Source organism: Polyodon spathula, chromosome 25 (assembly GCF_017654505.1).
Source record: "Polyodon spathula isolate WHYD16114869_AA chromosome 25, ASM1765450v1, whole genome shotgun sequence".
Classification (NCBI taxonomy): Eukaryota; Metazoa; Chordata; class Actinopteri; order Acipenseriformes; family Polyodontidae; genus Polyodon; species Polyodon spathula.
This window is the reverse complement of record NC_054558.1, coordinates 13521094-13538532: the sequence shown is the minus strand read 5'-3', so window position 1 is coordinate 13538532 and position 17439 is coordinate 13521094. Positions and strand designations below refer to the sequence as shown.

Genomic DNA, 17439 nt, shown 5'->3' with positions numbered 1-17439 from the left:
TATGATGAGTTGTTTTTTTCAACTGTGCCAGACGCTATGTTGGAGCCAATTTAGATGTACTATAAATTAAATGGTTTCCATAGCGACCCAGCCCTGATTGGCCACAGACCCCAGGACGTGGCTTGGGACGTCATCAAATCTGAATAAGGATGCGCGAATTACCAAAGCCAGGATACACAGAGATGAAAATGGGAAGTGCATGAGGTGAGTGTAAAAAGTACCTTCCAATCCGTGCGCCAAGCCAGCCACCAGGATCATTCATCAGCTCCATCTTCATCGAGCACTTCAATCAAGCAGACAGTATCTACTCTGCCTCGCCAAGATAACCCTGAGGATCAGTATGAAGGACCAGGAATAAAGTAGTAAACATCACATTTGCATCGGACACCGAGGAGGATTTCTCCCACTTTTGCCACTTTGGAGAAAGCGGACGGCACCGGAGAACCCGTAAGGCATAGCCTTTTTCTTTTTGGTGCTTCAGGTGCAGCTAGCACGTTGTTCCACTCGGAACAGAGGAGGGACAGCGACGGCAGCAGCAGCAGTGACGAGCGGGCCAGTGGGGTTGTGTTCGTTTGCCTTCAGGACAGCGGGATAATGGTGCACTGTGCGGGCTGTGAGAGGCCCATCTTGGAGCGCTTTTTATTGAACGTGCTGGATCGAGCTTGGCACGTCAAGTGTGTCCAGTGCTGTGAATGCAAGTGCAACCTAACGGAGAAATGTTTTTCCAGGGACGGCAAGCTTTATTGCAAACATGACTTTTTCAGGTAAGGTACTTGTGTTTGCAGGCGAGTAATTGTGGTAGCTATGGGTTACCTTTCTAAATTACTCTGTAGCTGGTGCCCACCAGAATTGAAGACATTGCATTTAGTGTTGACACCTGCCACTACATCACCATTTTAATGGCACTTTGTTTGGTTGCTTATATAGTATTCTTTTCATCAAACATACACCTGGTTATGCCTCCAACTAACTCTGAATTATTTGATTACACATCTATTTCTGCATACCTTAAATAGATACCTGCTTATCGGTGGATACGTGTCCGTTTATTATATTCTATCCATTTGGTTGTTTTATAGATCAACAACATTCAATAGAACGAATGGGATCTTCTTATATTAATTTAGATTATCCACATACTATCCCCTTCTTAAAGCTTTATAGTTATATATTTTAATGCATTTATGCTGGTAAATTTCCATATCCATTTACGTTGTTTTGAATGTATTCTTTTTTTATGTATTGATCAACTAAATATACAGATAAACACATTTTAACCATGTTAGGACTTTCTTTCCTAATTCTTTGCTGTGACGCATTAAATGTTGTGATTAATGTACACAACAATAAACCTGGTTACATTTAAGAACGCATCAATTGTACATTGTGGGCTGTGGAGGATTATTATTATTATTATTATTATTATTATTATTATTATTATTATTATAATAATAATAATAATAATAATAATAATAATAATAATAATAATAATAATAATAATATACTGTTATAATTTATTTTTATTTATGTATTTCCTTATATTAAAAGGGATTTTACTGACCAGTTATTGCCATATTCGGAGAAATCTGAGGCAAAGCCATTTCCATAATTTGCTGAGATTTTATCTGAAGAGATATGCTGTTAGTAGGCACCCATTAAGGTCATCATTTACATTGTAAACCCTTCGTTGAATTTACAATACACCTTTTGTAACAATGATGGTGTTAATGTGCCTATCTGTTGGGTGTGTGCTGGCGATGCCCGGGGAATAGATGCTTTCTTTCTGCTCGGCCCAGCACACGGTGCATTTGAATGGGCTCTTGGTGTCGTGTCCCCACTCCCGATTTTTTGCTAATTGAAACTGTTCTTTAATAGTCCGGTTTGCATTCAGGGCTTCTAATAAAGAGAAACTCTTTTAAACACCTCTAATGGTTTTTTAAACAGGAGACGAGCCAATTATACCCGCAGGATATAAGACACAAATGACATATGACCTCTAATGCCTTTACTAAATCATCGTCATTAAGTTAACACGGTCTTTGAAAAAGTTCATTAAAAGAACATAGCATTGTAAAATGTGCTCAATTTAGGATTTAAATCCCGCTACATTTTTTAAATGTTCGTTTCTTTACAGTCGGGATTGTACTTAAGAGCAGCTTTGGCACACAATGTATTAAATAAACAAGCAACGGCATACGTGAGAAACACATATACCTGCATTAGATCATCACTTTTAAATACGTTGTGTATTATTAATGGCGTATTTATTTAAATATTAATATCTGTGCAATTTATGTGCAGACAGAAGACATTTTAAACTGCACGTTATTATAAACGTTAGAATAGTCTTTACATAGAAACACTAATTATTATTTTAAGCAACATCCTGTCACAAACTTGTTGTAATATGTTTTTAAAACCTCCAGAAATAGACTGCTTGCCGAGTCCAAATCTGTATTCCATTTTGAATACCTTATTTTCAGCAATTTACTATACAACCCGACAAGTTCCGTCAGGAAAATACAACCCGACAAGTTCGCAGTCAATATATATATATATATATAATATATATATATATATATATATATATATATATATATATATATATATATATATATATATATTACATTACACTCTGAGATGAAACATTTATGACATAAAAAGGCTAAGACTGCGAACTTGTATATATTGTGAACAGTTGTTATCGGGATCATTTTAGTAGACCCTTCAAAATTGTAATAATAGTTTTTGGCTAAAAGATCTTAATCAAGAAAACACTCATGCAGTACCCATTAATGTGCTGTTTGTTTTATTTTATTTTTTTCTAAATATCTTTACAATGCAGCTAAATATATTCATTTTCCTTCCCAGATTATTTTGACATTGATCCGCTTTCATCAAGAAATAAACAAAGACAATTCATTGTGCCTTCAGATTATGTTGAATATGTTTCCAAATTATTGTTATTTCTTTCACAGCAAATAACGTTATCCAAATGTGTTTTGATTTTTTTAACAGGAAATTATTTGAAACCAGATTACCTAAATGAGTAAATGCATATTACACACGCATTGTTTTAAAAATACTTCAGTTAAAATACTGTAGTAGAAAACCATGACCAAATCGTGGATACGATTTTTAAAAAGCTATTAAAAATTGAATTTTTTTCCATAAAAACTGATACAATAGAAGTGTAGCGGCCTCACAGACTGAAACACTAAACGGCTTTTTTTCTGAGGTGGAGACAATTTAAATGTAAATTGAAAACCTCTCCAGGCCTTCTTCAGGTTTATTGCTGACAGAAAATAAAAGCTCTAATCTTTCAGATACTTCCTAATATGGCCTATTTTCATGGAGTGGGGGGAAAACAACCCCCTTTATAATTATCAGGCCCAGATAATTGTTTTAATCATATTATTTTCAGAATTTAGTAGTGGAGGCGTCTATAATTAGGTAGGAGGTTTATTTCCCCCTTCTTTACTGTGTGTTTTCCTTTTTTTTTTCTTTTTTTAGACGGTTTGGTACGAAATGCGCCGGCTGCCTTCAGGGTATCTCCCCGAGCGACCTCGTGCGGAAGGCGCGGAACAAGGTGTTCCACTTGAACTGTTTTACCTGCATGGTCTGCAACAAACAGCTTTCCACGGGGGAGGAATTGTATATAATTGATGAAAACAAGTTTGTGTGTAAAGAAGATTATGTGAACACTTGCGCCATTAAGGAAGTCAATTTAAATTCAGGTAAAGTTGCATTGCGCCTTTGTTTGGAAATAAGAGAATATAAAAATTAAAAAAAAAATACAGATATACGTTGTTCCTTTAAAGAAAACCAAACCAAGTTACACACACACACACAAACACGTACACACGTACACACACACACACACACACACACACACACACACACACACACACACACACACACACACACACACACGTTTACATTTCTCTATTTGTGGGGACTTCTCATTGACTCTCACTATATTTTTATTTACTATTTGTAACTCCAGTCAGATAAAACTCCACACAGGGTGAAAGTCGACAATAAACTAAATATTTTGTGGCACTTATTATTTTTTGAACGTGTTACAAATCCACCCCCAGTGTGTTACAAATCAACAAAAGCAGATCGTGTACACAACCACTTTCACACAATGAAATACATAGGTGTTTATTACAGTATATAGCAGGCTACATAAATAGCATTGTGCTGTGTTTCGCCGTTTTATTTTGTCAGCTCAATTACTCCGATAAAAGCAATACATTTCTACTTAGATGTTTCATTTTCTGTTATACGAACTGCCCGATCAAATCAGTAGTTTTAGATGCATTATTTTACCTACCAGTGTCATTTTTCTTTTTATTTCAGATTCCTTGTTTACTTAATAGTGCTGATAGACTCCCTGGCATGCCAGATATCGCTGCGGGGTTAAACAGACAGGGAGAGACCTTTGGGTAGCCTCTGTATGAATTACTTGATGATTACAGAATGACTAGCTCATGAAGCTGCATATCACTGGCATGATTGAGTCCGTTTTGACATTCGTCTTTTGACTTTTTAAAATGTGTTTTCTACGTTTTTTTTATTTATTTTTATCCAAAACGACGTACGCACCACACACATACACTGACCACTTATTGTAGACAAGTGAAACGGTAGTGAAAATACTCGTCCCAAAGTTTAATCCTTTTAGTTGTTGTTTCATAGATAGCAGTCGGTTTCTTGTTAGTAGGCAAAGTATTCTGATATGTGTTATAAATAAGTGTCATTGACATTTACCTTTCTCTGACTCCATAACGTTAATACCACGCTTTCTTTGCATGGATGCAAAGCCTTATTTTTGTATTTATTGCATGAATACTAAACATACTTAAAATGCATTTGATCCATGTTTATAACCCCAAGACCATTAGTATTACGCAATGGCAAAATCTCCTTCTTAGCGTGGCAAAATGATGAAGGCATGTAGAACTGTACAATGCGTTTGCAGAAACGTTAGCATCTGTAGCATTTCCAACATCTCCTTGGAGTAAAGCACCAATGTCACATTTTGCCACAAATCACGGTGCTCCAGTGTAGCCTATTGCATAGAACATGCCAGCAATGCGAAAGAAAACACTTAGATACGTACAGTAACTGCGGAGAGACGGCGAGCGTTAGACAAAGCATTTCCTCTAATAATTTGCACATCTTCTGCGACTTTATTAATTGACGATGTTTCTTGTAGCTTTACCCTAGAATCAAAGCCATTCTGAAATGTAATTACATATTGCTGTTTGCTGTTACACAGATCAGAAATTAAACCTGTGTAGTGATTTATATATTGTTCCAATAATACTAGCATAAAACTATATCTAGGGTTAAAGTACTGTCACGTGTGCGTTTCTAGTATCTCGTGCTGGTAGTGTTACACCTAGAAAGGATAAGGATCTGTAATAAAGAACGAGTTTATAGCGAGCCATGACGAGGAACATTCTTTTCGTTTGTTTACAGTGTCTTCGTGTACAGACAGAAGCTTATCACCGGATCTCCAAGACCCCACACACGAAGACGCTAAGGAAACGGACAATTCCACTTCTTCAGACAAGGAAACCAACAATAATGAGAACGAGGAGACAAACTCGACCACGAAGAGAAGAGGCCCGCGGACCACTATTAAAGCGAAGCAGCTGGAGACGCTGAAGGCGGCCTTTACAGCCACCCCCAAACCGACCAGGCACATCCGGGAGCAACTGGCACAGGAGACCGGCCTCAACATGAGAGTCATCCAGGTATGGGAATCAACACAGCTGCCATCAGCTCTGTTCGTGCACTGTACATATAAAAATAGAACACTATACACTGTAGAATAATAAACTTTACAATACGTGTCTCCAACTACACTTGTGGTTACGTTGTAATCAGTGGTTAATTTGTGCCAGGGCTTGCTGGGGCTCAGTCCTGGCACCTCTGGGCTTGAGAGGCATAGCCCCGGCACCTCTTCGGCTATGGAAGTTAAAAATGTCCTAAAATGTTTTGCTCTCACATTAGTTTTCTTAAAATTCTCAACACAGTTGTATCCACTCAGCAAGTTCTTACGTGGGCTAAACAGAGAGAGTCAGCTGCCAGTGACATTTTTTTTTTACTTACCACTTCAGCTATGTGCCATAAAGATTACACTGGATGTGAAAGGATTGCGACTCTGTTGTCGTTGTTTATATACAAATAGGCTTACTTGATTTGGAAAACGTCTTGAACGATACAAGGAAATTCATACACTACTTGTTTGAATGAGTAATACACCACAAGCTTCAATATGAGACGTGAGCATTAATTTCAACAAACAGCAAGTCTTTAATGAAAAAATATATTGTATCCTACTTCACTAAAGTGAAAGCTGGCTTCTGTTATTTTTAAATACCACTGCTTCCAATTATACTACTGCTTACAGAATCAACATTTTATTTAGGGTTGGTGTTAAACGTGTTCATGCCTGCAAGCTCCCCTACCCCCACGTAGGAACATTACCCTGCTATTGACCATAATCTCTCTCTCTCTCTCTCTCTCTCTCTCTCTCTCTCTCTCTCTCTCTCTCTCTATAATATATATATATATATATATATATATATATATATATATATATATATATATATATATATATACACAACAAGCTATCTGTGTTTTTTTTCAATATTTTTTTCTGCACATACTACTAGTTTGTATATGATGTAGAATACGTGATTATAAAATCTAACACTAGTACGTACAATACTCTTTCACGTAAACTTAAGAATGGTTTTATTGTCATTGCTTGCCCCGGCACCTCTTTCTTTACAAATTAAGCACTGATTGTAATTATATGGAGCGCGCTCAACCATGTGTAAATACAGTACACAAACCGACTAAATTGTAATTTTGAAATTACGCATTGTAACTACAGAACAATTGGTGTGACTGCTGTGTTGGGACAGTGTAATTAAGACACAATTATTATAAGGTGTAAACAATAAAGATGTCCCTTTTGGGTTATAGGGGTATGCATTTTGAAACAATGACTATTTAATTGGCAATGAGAGTCTGTGATCAACAAAACTGTATATGCATAATTTGTCACAATGTCAACAGGAACTCATTACGTTACCAGTCCCACGTGACCTTTGCAAACATACAAAACGTGTCTTTATTATTAAAGAAACGAAACTGGCAAAACATTAAGAAAGAAGACTCTTTAAACAACGTTCATGCCTAGAGATGAAATACACAGTATACGTGCTTTAAATTAAATTGTCCATTGAATAATACATTGCTATTTTTACCTTTGGTTTGTAGTGGGAATTCGGTCCATTTTAACTTGTTAAGACTACTTATTCTCGAGATTAATCTATTATATATATATATATATATATATATATATATATATATATAATATATATATATATATATATATATATAGATATATATATATATATAGGCTACCAGTTCTGTATTGTGCATATTAAAAGCATGTGAGGCTGCCTCTTTTTATATACCCTTTCTACCAAGATGTAGATTCTGAATTCCTAACAAAGTATATTTCATTTCTGTGTAATAGATATTCTACTTTTCAAAAATGTAACAAGAAAGAGGGCACTTATGAAACGCTAAAATCTGGTCAACAAAATATGAATCCTTTGAATAAATGTTTGTATTTAAAGAAATGTTTCCGCTTAATGGCTTCCTATAAAACCGTAATCATTTTTTTCAAAATGCTTGCTTCGTCATCTGCTTCTTAAGAAAACCCAGTTTAATAACAGCCAGGGCCTTAATAATAATAATAATAATAATAATAATATAATAATAATAATAATAATAATAATAATAATAATAATAATAATAAAGACAATGGAGTTTGTTCTAAATCCATATTTGGACCGTATTGGCATGTTTCCAATAATGTAGTCAATTTAGAAAATGTATTTTTAATGTTTTCCTTTTTTACATTAGCATATGCCAGCTATAAAGTTGAATTAGGCGCGCTGCTCATTGTTGTTGAGCAGGACTCGCTGGGGGTTTCAGAAGCACAGCCGAGGAGCTGTCCACCAGTATGGTGCTAAAACTCCAAGGAAGATTTATCGAGTTGTCTGATTCAATGTACACACTGCGTAGCATAAATAAACACTTTGGGGTTGTTTATTAAATAAATCTAAAGGTATTGACAGTTGTCTATCCGCAAGGGTCACGTAAATACATCGATTGTACACGAAATCATCTGGTCTCAGAGTGTGGCACACAGCGGGATACTATACGCTCGATTTTCTTGCCCATGCATTGTATGCCTTTGTTTACAACAAAAACCTTACTGCAGACATTTAAATAACTTTTAAACGGATAACGGTTTGTGGTTTTATTGGGGTGGGGTGGGTGGATGGGGGTACATCGAATTTTGGCCTACTATAGAGGTAAAATCTCTCCTTGCAATTCATTAAGAAAATGTAAAGAAACATATAACATGTTTACGTCGCTTCCATTTGATTAATTTCGGTTTAACTTCCGGATCATTGTTGATTTTAGTTTACTACCCATTTATACATGATGTTTTTGTATTTGATTTTACAGGAGACAGTCCTGTTCTAAATGAAATATAATTAACAGAACATTTAAGAGATGGCATGTGGCCACTTTCAACAAAATACTTAATTTCTGGTAAGCTGTGATTTTACTCACAATACTGGAGAAACAAACTCAATAGCTACATCAAAGAACTGCCACAAAATCCTCTGAGCACAGCTCCCGGAAACAGGTGTACCTCGTGGGCGTTCTGTGTACAATCGTGCATTTCTTAGTGTTCTTGTGGCGCTCTTATTCTGGTTGTATGTAAACCAATTACGCTAACAACTGGCTCCGAATGTAAAGACATAGTGGTTTTATTAATCGCTGTTTGGTTGTGAACCCGGATACTGCTGTTCTCTCTATATACGATGTTTATACAGCGATATCCTTCAGAAACCAACGTGCTAGATACTTTTATCCCGTTTAGAACCAAGAATAAAAATGTCACTGCTTTAAAACCTTTTCAGCGGAATATATGAATATAAGGTCAACACCATGTAGTGGTTTATTTGGGAAAAAAAGTGATGCCGTTTGATAATTGTGATATAGGCCTGCTTAATACAATTTCCTCTTTAAATGTCTCAACGGATACTATAAGCTGTCAATAATATCTCCCATTATGTCATTTATACTTGGTCAAAGCTGTTACTTTTTCAGATGGCAGTGAGGGTTCATGAGTTGCTGGAGTCCTCGGCATGGGCAAAGTCGTGCGTGACCTTTATAGTACGGGGTCAACCTGGATTCTATATAGAGACGATAATGGAAGAATACCTAAACCAGATCAATGGGGACAGTACCCGGTCCATGTATTTTAGGATAGGAAATTAATGACTGTTTGGAGAGACACAAATTGTACTGAATAATAAATAATAATAATAATAATAATAATAATAATAATAATAATAATAATAATAATAATAATAATAATAATAATAATAATAATAATAATGCTTAACTGATTACTACATAAATGTATTTTGCTTTCACACCTGATGTGATCTTGCTTTTGTTGCAGGTGTGGTTCCAAAACCGGCGATCCAAAGAAAGGCGAATGAAACAGTTGAGCGCGCTGGGGGCACGGAGGCATGCCTTTTTCAGGAGTCCACGGCGCATGAGGCCGCTGGGCGCACGGCTTGATGAATCCGAAATTATGGCGTCCGGGCATTATAACTACTATGGAGGTACTGCAACCGAACCACTCTCTTACATAACATGTGCTACACAAAAAATAAATAAATAAATAAAAACTCGTCTTCAATAAAAACAATACGACATACAATTGAGAAAAAAAAAAAAAACGTGTGTATGTCATGAAACTGGCAGGGATTTCTCAAAGGGGAGAGAAACCGGTGATTCACCTCCCAAAATGATTCCCTGTGGAGACTGTTTGAATCGCGGGACTCCCCACCTAGCGTACAGCTTTGATAGTGCGAGTAATTGACGGCTTCAGAAGGGGCGTTTCCTGGACCGGTGGCTTGCCTACCTCTCTTTTAATGGCTATTTTAATGGCAACCCCGTTGATTTCTGTTGGCTTTCCCGCAGTTCTGCTTGGTGACCAATCAAGCAGAGGTGTTATTGGTTTCACTCTAGAGTGTGGGGCGAGGACTGCGTGCAATCCGTTCCTACACAATTCGTGTTAAATGCAACTTTTTTTGTAAAATGAAAAATCAACAGTTAATATTAGCAGTAGTTATAGAAAACCGCATTGACATTAAAATATCCCTGTTCGTTTTTAAAATTAATAATTGTATTTCCATATTACAACAGCCATTCTCTTTGGAGTAGTGCAAAATATAATGCTTGGTCTTATATCAAACACAACCCTTTGTTATTTAATAAATGTGCTGTCCTCTTTGGAACACGTTACTCGATACATTCTTTGTATGCCATAGTAGGCGATTCCATAAGCACCAGTCTGCATATAGAATATAACGTAGCCCCATAGTATCGCTTGGCGATGTGTTGTTGGATAGAACGTGCTGCTCAGTACAAATGATTCATGTTATGATTGTCATTGCCGCGTTAGATACACATAACCGCAAGTGGATGCATGCGGTAGTTTTTAGGTTGAGTTCCTTTGCTGTAATGAGTGGAAAGGGGTGCTTATATCCCACTGGGACCGTCGAGCGCAATGCGGAGACCGGGCATGGCTGTTACACGCTTTATTCTTTATTATCTTCTTATTTGTATGACATTCAATGAGGTTGTGTTCCTAACTAAGCAGAAGAGTAACCTTCCGTGTATATAGGGATATTTTAAAATTGGCGTAGCTTTACTCAACATAGATATTTAGGCTGTTCAAAAAGCGTGGCTGACTTCAGACAACCTGTCCCGTACAGCGGGTGGGTGTCACAGACTATGGTTGCTTTTACGATGGGAAACAATGTGATATTTTCATTTTTTTATAATAACATGTTTTATTGCGTAATACAGAGTTACAAGGGCAGATAATGTGGTATTTTCTCTTTTCATATAAACATAGGCTATATATCATATGACTAAGACTACAAAGATATTGCTACTAGAACCCATGGTACAAAATCCTATTAGAGCCTCCATAGAACAGGAGGACAAACATCAAATAATCCAGATTGATATGTCTGGTGACACAGCCTACAAAATCTGACACGAAATACTATACTTCTCTTATGGCTTCCGGTAGACTTTTGCAATATAATTTTGTAGTTTCTTTGATTGCATGATGTTATACGTGACGGCATAGAAATGCTACAGCTTAACAAATATCTCAGTGACTGTTAGTGTCATGCGCGAGCACAATCCAGTGTCAAAGTTATAGACACTGTGACAACTAACAAGAAAAAAAAAAAAAAAAAAAAAAAAAAAACTGTTTCTTAACTACTAAACTGTAAGACACTAACCTGTCTTTTAAATGTTGTGCCAAGGTTTTATTTTCTTCAAAACAAGCGTATTTTATTATTTAAAATAACCAGAACAGAGGTTAACAAATGTCTGTGTATTCCAAATGTTGGTCCTGCAAATCCAAACGCATCGTATTATTATTATTATTATTATTATTATCATTATTTATTATTATTATTATTATTATTATTATTATTATTATTGACCAACGCACTTAATTGTGGGCTATCCACGTTCGTTACAAAAACAATTGGGGTATTGTAATGTTCGGCTATTAAATACAAAATCATTTTTGATTACGGAGAACTCCACAGCGATCATAATTTAAAAAGAACTCGGCTTAATCACACTTTGTAGCCGAGTGACAGAAAAATGTAGGTTATTGTAATTGGTAATGAGCTTTGGGCGTGACTGGCCTTGTTTAATTGATGGCCTTTAACTTTATTATGACACATTCGTTTGATATACGCTTTCATTATTCCTCATTTGTGAGGGGAAATCTGTTTTCGTTTTAAGTGGACAATGGTTGTCAGAAAAATAAGGAACGTCGACTAAAGAGGGGGAGTCGGTGCGGTGGAATTCCTGGTAAGCGACTGGAACTGAAACTCGTCACATACTGCGCGCGTTGCAGAAGTAGTTTTGAATGCTTTCCTCTTGCAAACCAGGGCCAGGCGGCTGCTCCTGTCGCTTGCTAAGGCCGGTTGCTATGACTCTGACAGCCTTCCTGCGGCATCTGCTTGAGCCCCTGTTCAAAATTCACTCCCTCTCTGTCAGACCGGCTTTAATCCCTCTGTGAGAGATTCCGTTCCAGCCCCGGCAAAATCTCGCACCCTGCTGTATAGCAAAAGCAAATGCAAATGCAAATGCAAATGCAAATGCAAAAAAAAAAAAAAAAAAAAACATTGTTATGAAGCCGTCTTTTCTGAGTATAATCCTTATACCCCCCCCCCCCTTCCCCTTCCCCTTCCCTCCCCTTAAAAAGAAGGGGAAGGGAGGGGGGAAAAGATATCTCTTTCTGTCCCCCCTTTCTATTTTCAGGGAACAAAGATCCAGCGCAGCCCTTTGTAACGCGTCGAAACAACATTTGTTCCAATTACCTCCGAGCTCTTCCAGCATATGGAAGGTCACTTTCAAAAGCTAAGTTTTCCTAGGGGCTCTTATGACCCCCCCCCCCCCCCCCCCCCCCCCCCACCCCCCACACACACACACACACACACACACACACACACACACACTTGTTAATGCCCATTAAAAGAATGAAAAATATTAGCTCCATATTAGCGCCGTGTAAAAAGAGAACAAGGTATTGTCATTTTGTAAATGCTTATCACGAATCTCCACAGGCTACTTTTGAAACGCAATTCCGAGTTACAGAAAAGCAGCATCTTCAGTGTTTTTACTGTATTATGAGCCATGAAAGGTATGGCGTCCTATAAATGTGTAGTTGTGGCGGCAATGTATAGTATTGTTTCTGAATGCTTAATGTACACTTATCTGGAATTACTCGCATGGCCACTAGGAGCTCATTGATTAATTGCGTTTATATTGGTGTAACTGACGTTGCTAAGTTTAGGGCATTATTAAAGCAATTTGTATAAGCAATGTTTGATAATTTATTAAACAATTTTAAATATGGAAATTAAACTGGTCTATTATTACGTGGGTGATAGTTATATCATATATTATATATATATATTATATATATATATATTATATATATATATATATATATATATATATATATATATATATATATATATATATATATATATATAATATAATAAATAAAATAGATTGCCCAGACTTGTTACATTTCAGTATTCAAACCTTTCTCAAACAGCACTACATGCCCCATTCTTTCCAGCTGGGTTGCAATTCAGACCAGCCCATTAGAAACATGTTACTGTCAGTGTTTACACAACTCATAACCAGCTTCAGCTCTCCTCTTCAGGCACACACGGTATTGAAAAGGCCTCAATACTAGAACTATGTCTGATTGGTAGGAACCTGTTCAAGTGATAATGATGTATATTTGAGATCTTTTTCACTCAGTCACCACCACACCCTATCTTTATATGCACAAGGACACAAGCATGCACACAGTTGTGCCCAAGTGGCTGATCACTAGATAGTTCTGGCTTTTAATTCGTAAAATTCACTTTGACTGATCTAACTTAAGCTGTAGGTATCTATGGCTGGTAACTAGAACATCTGAACTCTGATAAAGGCACCCCAACACTGGCTTTGGAAAAATAAAAGATTTGAGCAACTGTAGCAAGAACCATGGCAAGCTTTATAAAAGAGAAACAAATTGCTCTTTAATAAACTACAGCTTGTAGATTGACATTCATGACTTCCTTTAACCCTTTACTGCCCTGGGTATGTTCCCATACCTATTTAATCCCTATTTTCTCAATATTGAGTATTTTGGACACGAGCAGCAAAGGGTTAAAACAAATGTCAACTGTTACTCTTGAATTCTAGACAACCAAGGATCTGTTTATATTTTTATAAAAAATGTACAAATATATTATGTATTATAAAACAATAAGAAGTTAATCATCTTTCAAACTTTGAAATGAACAGTAAAGGATGTTTTTAGATGGCTTTTAGATACACATGATCAAGTTACATTTTTTTCAATTGGTTGGAGGTTTCATTTTTTAAATTTTTTAGCCTGGAAGACAAACATTTTTAACAAAACTTTGTCTCCTGTTTTCAGAATACCAAGGAGATTACTACGGGCCTCCTGGAAACTATGACTACTTCCCTCATGGCCCTCCCTCCTCGCAGGCTCAGTCCCCAGCCGACCCCAACTACCTTCCCGGCTCAGGACCTGGCCAGCTGGAGGGCCCTCTCTCAGGGCACCACCCCTCAGAAAACCAAAGGTACACGGACATGATTTCACACCCAGACACCCCTAGCCCCGAGCCGGGTCTCCCTGGGCCCCTGCACCCCATTCCTGGGGAGGTTTTCAGCGGGGGCCCCAGCCCACCTTTCTCGGGCTACAATGCCCCCCTGTCCCATCCAGGCCAGGAAATGAGTGAAACCGCTGTGTGGTAGAGGCCTGCTCACATCATTCTGGTATTGCCAAGGAACTTTCTGAACTTCTTTGAGAAAAATATCACATCCGGACCTCTATACCAAAATATAATGCGATATGGATCCTGAAAGTTCTGGACAGTCTGAGTGAAAGTGGAGAGGCACGGACTGAGATCACCTGCACAGTGGTGACATCACTGTAGCTTTCACAGGGGATCAAGCTGTTCACGCAGCCATGCTGGGTCCTGGTTGCCTGTGTGATTTCTGTTTATTTTATCAACCTGCTATTCGACAACTTCTCCCAATGCAGATTCACGTGTGGGAGACGCAAATATCCCAGTCGTTGTGTGTGTAACAGAGTGGAGGATGGAAGCTTAATGGCGCATACCACAAGCGAGTGACTTAACCACTATGCAAAAGAGCCAGGCTTGTCTGCATTCATGGTTATAGAGTTTGTAACCGAACTGGCAGGGGTCCGAATTGGTAATTGCCCATTACACATGGTTGTGGTCTTTTTGGTTCTGCTTCTCAGAAGGTTGAAAGAAAGGGGTGCTAGTGTTCCTAGTCTAAAAAAAATCAATCAATAAAAATGCGTAATGTACACTGTATTTTAAATAATAATAAACCACACAATCTCTTACTCATCATTTTCTGCACAATTGTCTGTAGGCACACAAATAAATTTAAATCTTGAATCACTGCAGTATTAATCAACCAACATTATAACAAGCTCTATGCTAGCACTTCTGTGTTTGTTCAGTGGCGAGTTAGCTCTGATATAGCTCTGTGTATTAGCCCAGGGATTGACAGCACCAGCAGTTTTGGTTAACTAATAATCAGGGGTTCACAAAATACCAGAAACGCCATGATTGAGTGGGGTGGAGATACAGGTATCCACAGGTATGATTGACACCTGTTTCATTTGCTGTGATTTCCCTTGACTTGGATATCTCTACCCCGGCTGCATTTGGTCAGCCATTGAACATGATTCTCTAAAGCAGCAAACTCCCCACAACCTGATGCCAATTAACAGGTTCTGTGATGTTTCAATCATGCTCAAAAATAAATGACTCCAACAGGCTAGTGATTACAGTTTCTTACAGTATTGTGTAAGCCCATGAAAAATAAAGGTTGAAAAGGAGCGTGCCTATTGAAGGTGTTTCTTAAGCAGCATTGTGTGCCAATCTCACTATGACCAGTCAGGTGTTGGGCCACTCCAACCTTTACCTGGCCTCGCGGAGCGTAGTACCCCCTCCCCCCCCACGGGGGGGTTCGGGGTTTATTACCAGGTTGGCTTTCTATGAGTCCGAAGATATGGTTAGTCACATTTAAATCTTCTTTCTGTGAGTGCCAAGAACATTAGTATCCCTTTGTTATTTCTATCAGGATCCCATTGCCATTGTCCCTCGTTGCACAATGTGACAGAGGGGCTGTGCAACCAAAACTGACCTTCTTTCTGTGGCTTGTTCTTTTTAATAGAAAAGAACATTGCATTTATTATTCACAATACCTTACAACAGCTGATGCCTGTGCTGTGAATGGCAGGATTGTTTTCTTTTCTCTCAGGAAGAAAAATACAGCAGCATCTGTGATGTATCGCATCACTCTGTCCTGAGAAAGTGCCGTATCACCCCCTGCTGGCGGTGTTTGGAATAGAGGGAGAGTGTCCCCAGACAAGTGTTGTCTGCTGTCCTGTTCAAACTGTGTCTGAGTCATTCAGTTAAAACACAATCAAGCGAGTTTGTAAGAAAGTCAAGTAGTCCAACTGACATTGAAGAAGGCCGTAGCCAAATAGTTTGTTAATTGCTATTGTGGAAAAAACATCAGGGCTACACACACATACACAACCACAAACACGCTATGATGTAGGCTATAAGTTAATGGTATCAGCTTTTCTTATGGATTGGTCATTCCAAATGCCTTTCAACTGAAATCCTTTCGTGTACCGTATTCAACACAGGCCCCCGCCCATCTCCCCTCCCCCAGCTGTCCTGTTACCCGGGGTTTATTTCAACAGAAAGTTTGTATCATTTTTGGTTCACCAGAAGAAAGTTTGTATTTTTGTTTTTCAGAAGACCAATTGCTTGTAGATTTCTTACTTTGTATAAAATACAGATGAAATATATCCTTGTTATTTATTGTCTGGTTCCAGTGTGCTCTGGAATTGGGCCCATGTGATGGACACGGGATAGGCCAGTTTACCCAGCTCCTTCTATAAATGTTACTGGTTTTGTTGTTTCAATGTGAATAAAACATGTTTTAGTTAATCTTGGAATCAAACTGTCCTATTCTTTCCTTGTTCTTTCTTTGCAGGTAATAAAATAACTCCATGAATCCTTTCCAGTTTCTAGGTCTCAAATGTGTAGGTTTGAAAGAAACACATTGTATTTTGTATTTTTTTTTTTTTGTTCAATGTCTGGTAATACAGTAGGTAAAGAACATCTCCATGCCACACTCTTGGGAAATCTGTTACATCTGCACTTGCTAGATCATTTAACCTACACAGTATCTACTGGGGCAAAGTGTGTTACTGGATGAAGGTATGGAAGTCATTAGGGGAGACAGGTGGTTGGTTACTGGCAGGTACAATTTTACCTTCTGGTAACCAAGGAACTGCAACACTATCTGAAAGCATGGCTTGCAAGCAGAGATTTGTGTTATCCAGTGCAGTACCAGATATCACGTTTTTAAATACAAATGGAGCTATAAGAAGCATATGTTTATTTCAAAACTGCACATGTGAGACATATATAACAAATGGATTTGCACAACAAATCCAAACCAAATGATTTTACTACAAACTTAACTTATTGGATGTTGAGACTATTAGACACACAATGCCATTGTAATTGCAAATGACAACATGCCATATGACTCATTCTAGCATGAGAGAATTGATGAATTGAAATTACGGTGTTGTTACAATTGCTCTAAATTGGTATACAGTTTACC

At 37.7% G+C, this 17439-nt stretch overlaps 1 protein-coding gene across 1 annotated transcript; it reads left to right on the top strand.

Moving 5' to 3' along the window:
* Positions 1-190: 190 nt before the first annotated feature.
* LOC121299614 (LIM/homeobox protein Lhx5-like) lies at positions 191-15698 on the top strand. The gene is made up of 5 exons (XM_041227440.1): positions 191-764; positions 3514-3737; positions 5491-5768; positions 9581-9746; positions 14168-15698. Exons 1-5 carry the CDS (start codon positions 595-597, stop codon positions 14506-14508), a joined length of 1179 nt encoding a protein of 392 aa, XP_041083374.1. The 5' UTR covers positions 191-594; the 3' UTR covers positions 14509-15698.
* Positions 15699-17439: the final 1741 nt, after the last annotated feature.

Bases quoted from the DNA above. Each gene is read 5' to 3' on its own strand.
- LOC121299614 (XM_041227440.1), top strand. From the start codon at position 595: ATGGTGCACTGTGCGGGCTGTGAGAGGCCCATCTTGGAGCGCTTTTTA. The intron at 765-3,513 runs GTAAGGTACTTG...TTCTTTTTTTAG, and splicing joins TGCAAACATGACTTTTTCAG to ACGGTTTGGTACGAAATGCG. The intron at 5,769-9,580 runs GTATGGGAATCA...CTTTTGTTGCAG, and splicing joins TCAACATGAGAGTCATCCAG to GTGTGGTTCCAAAACCGGCG.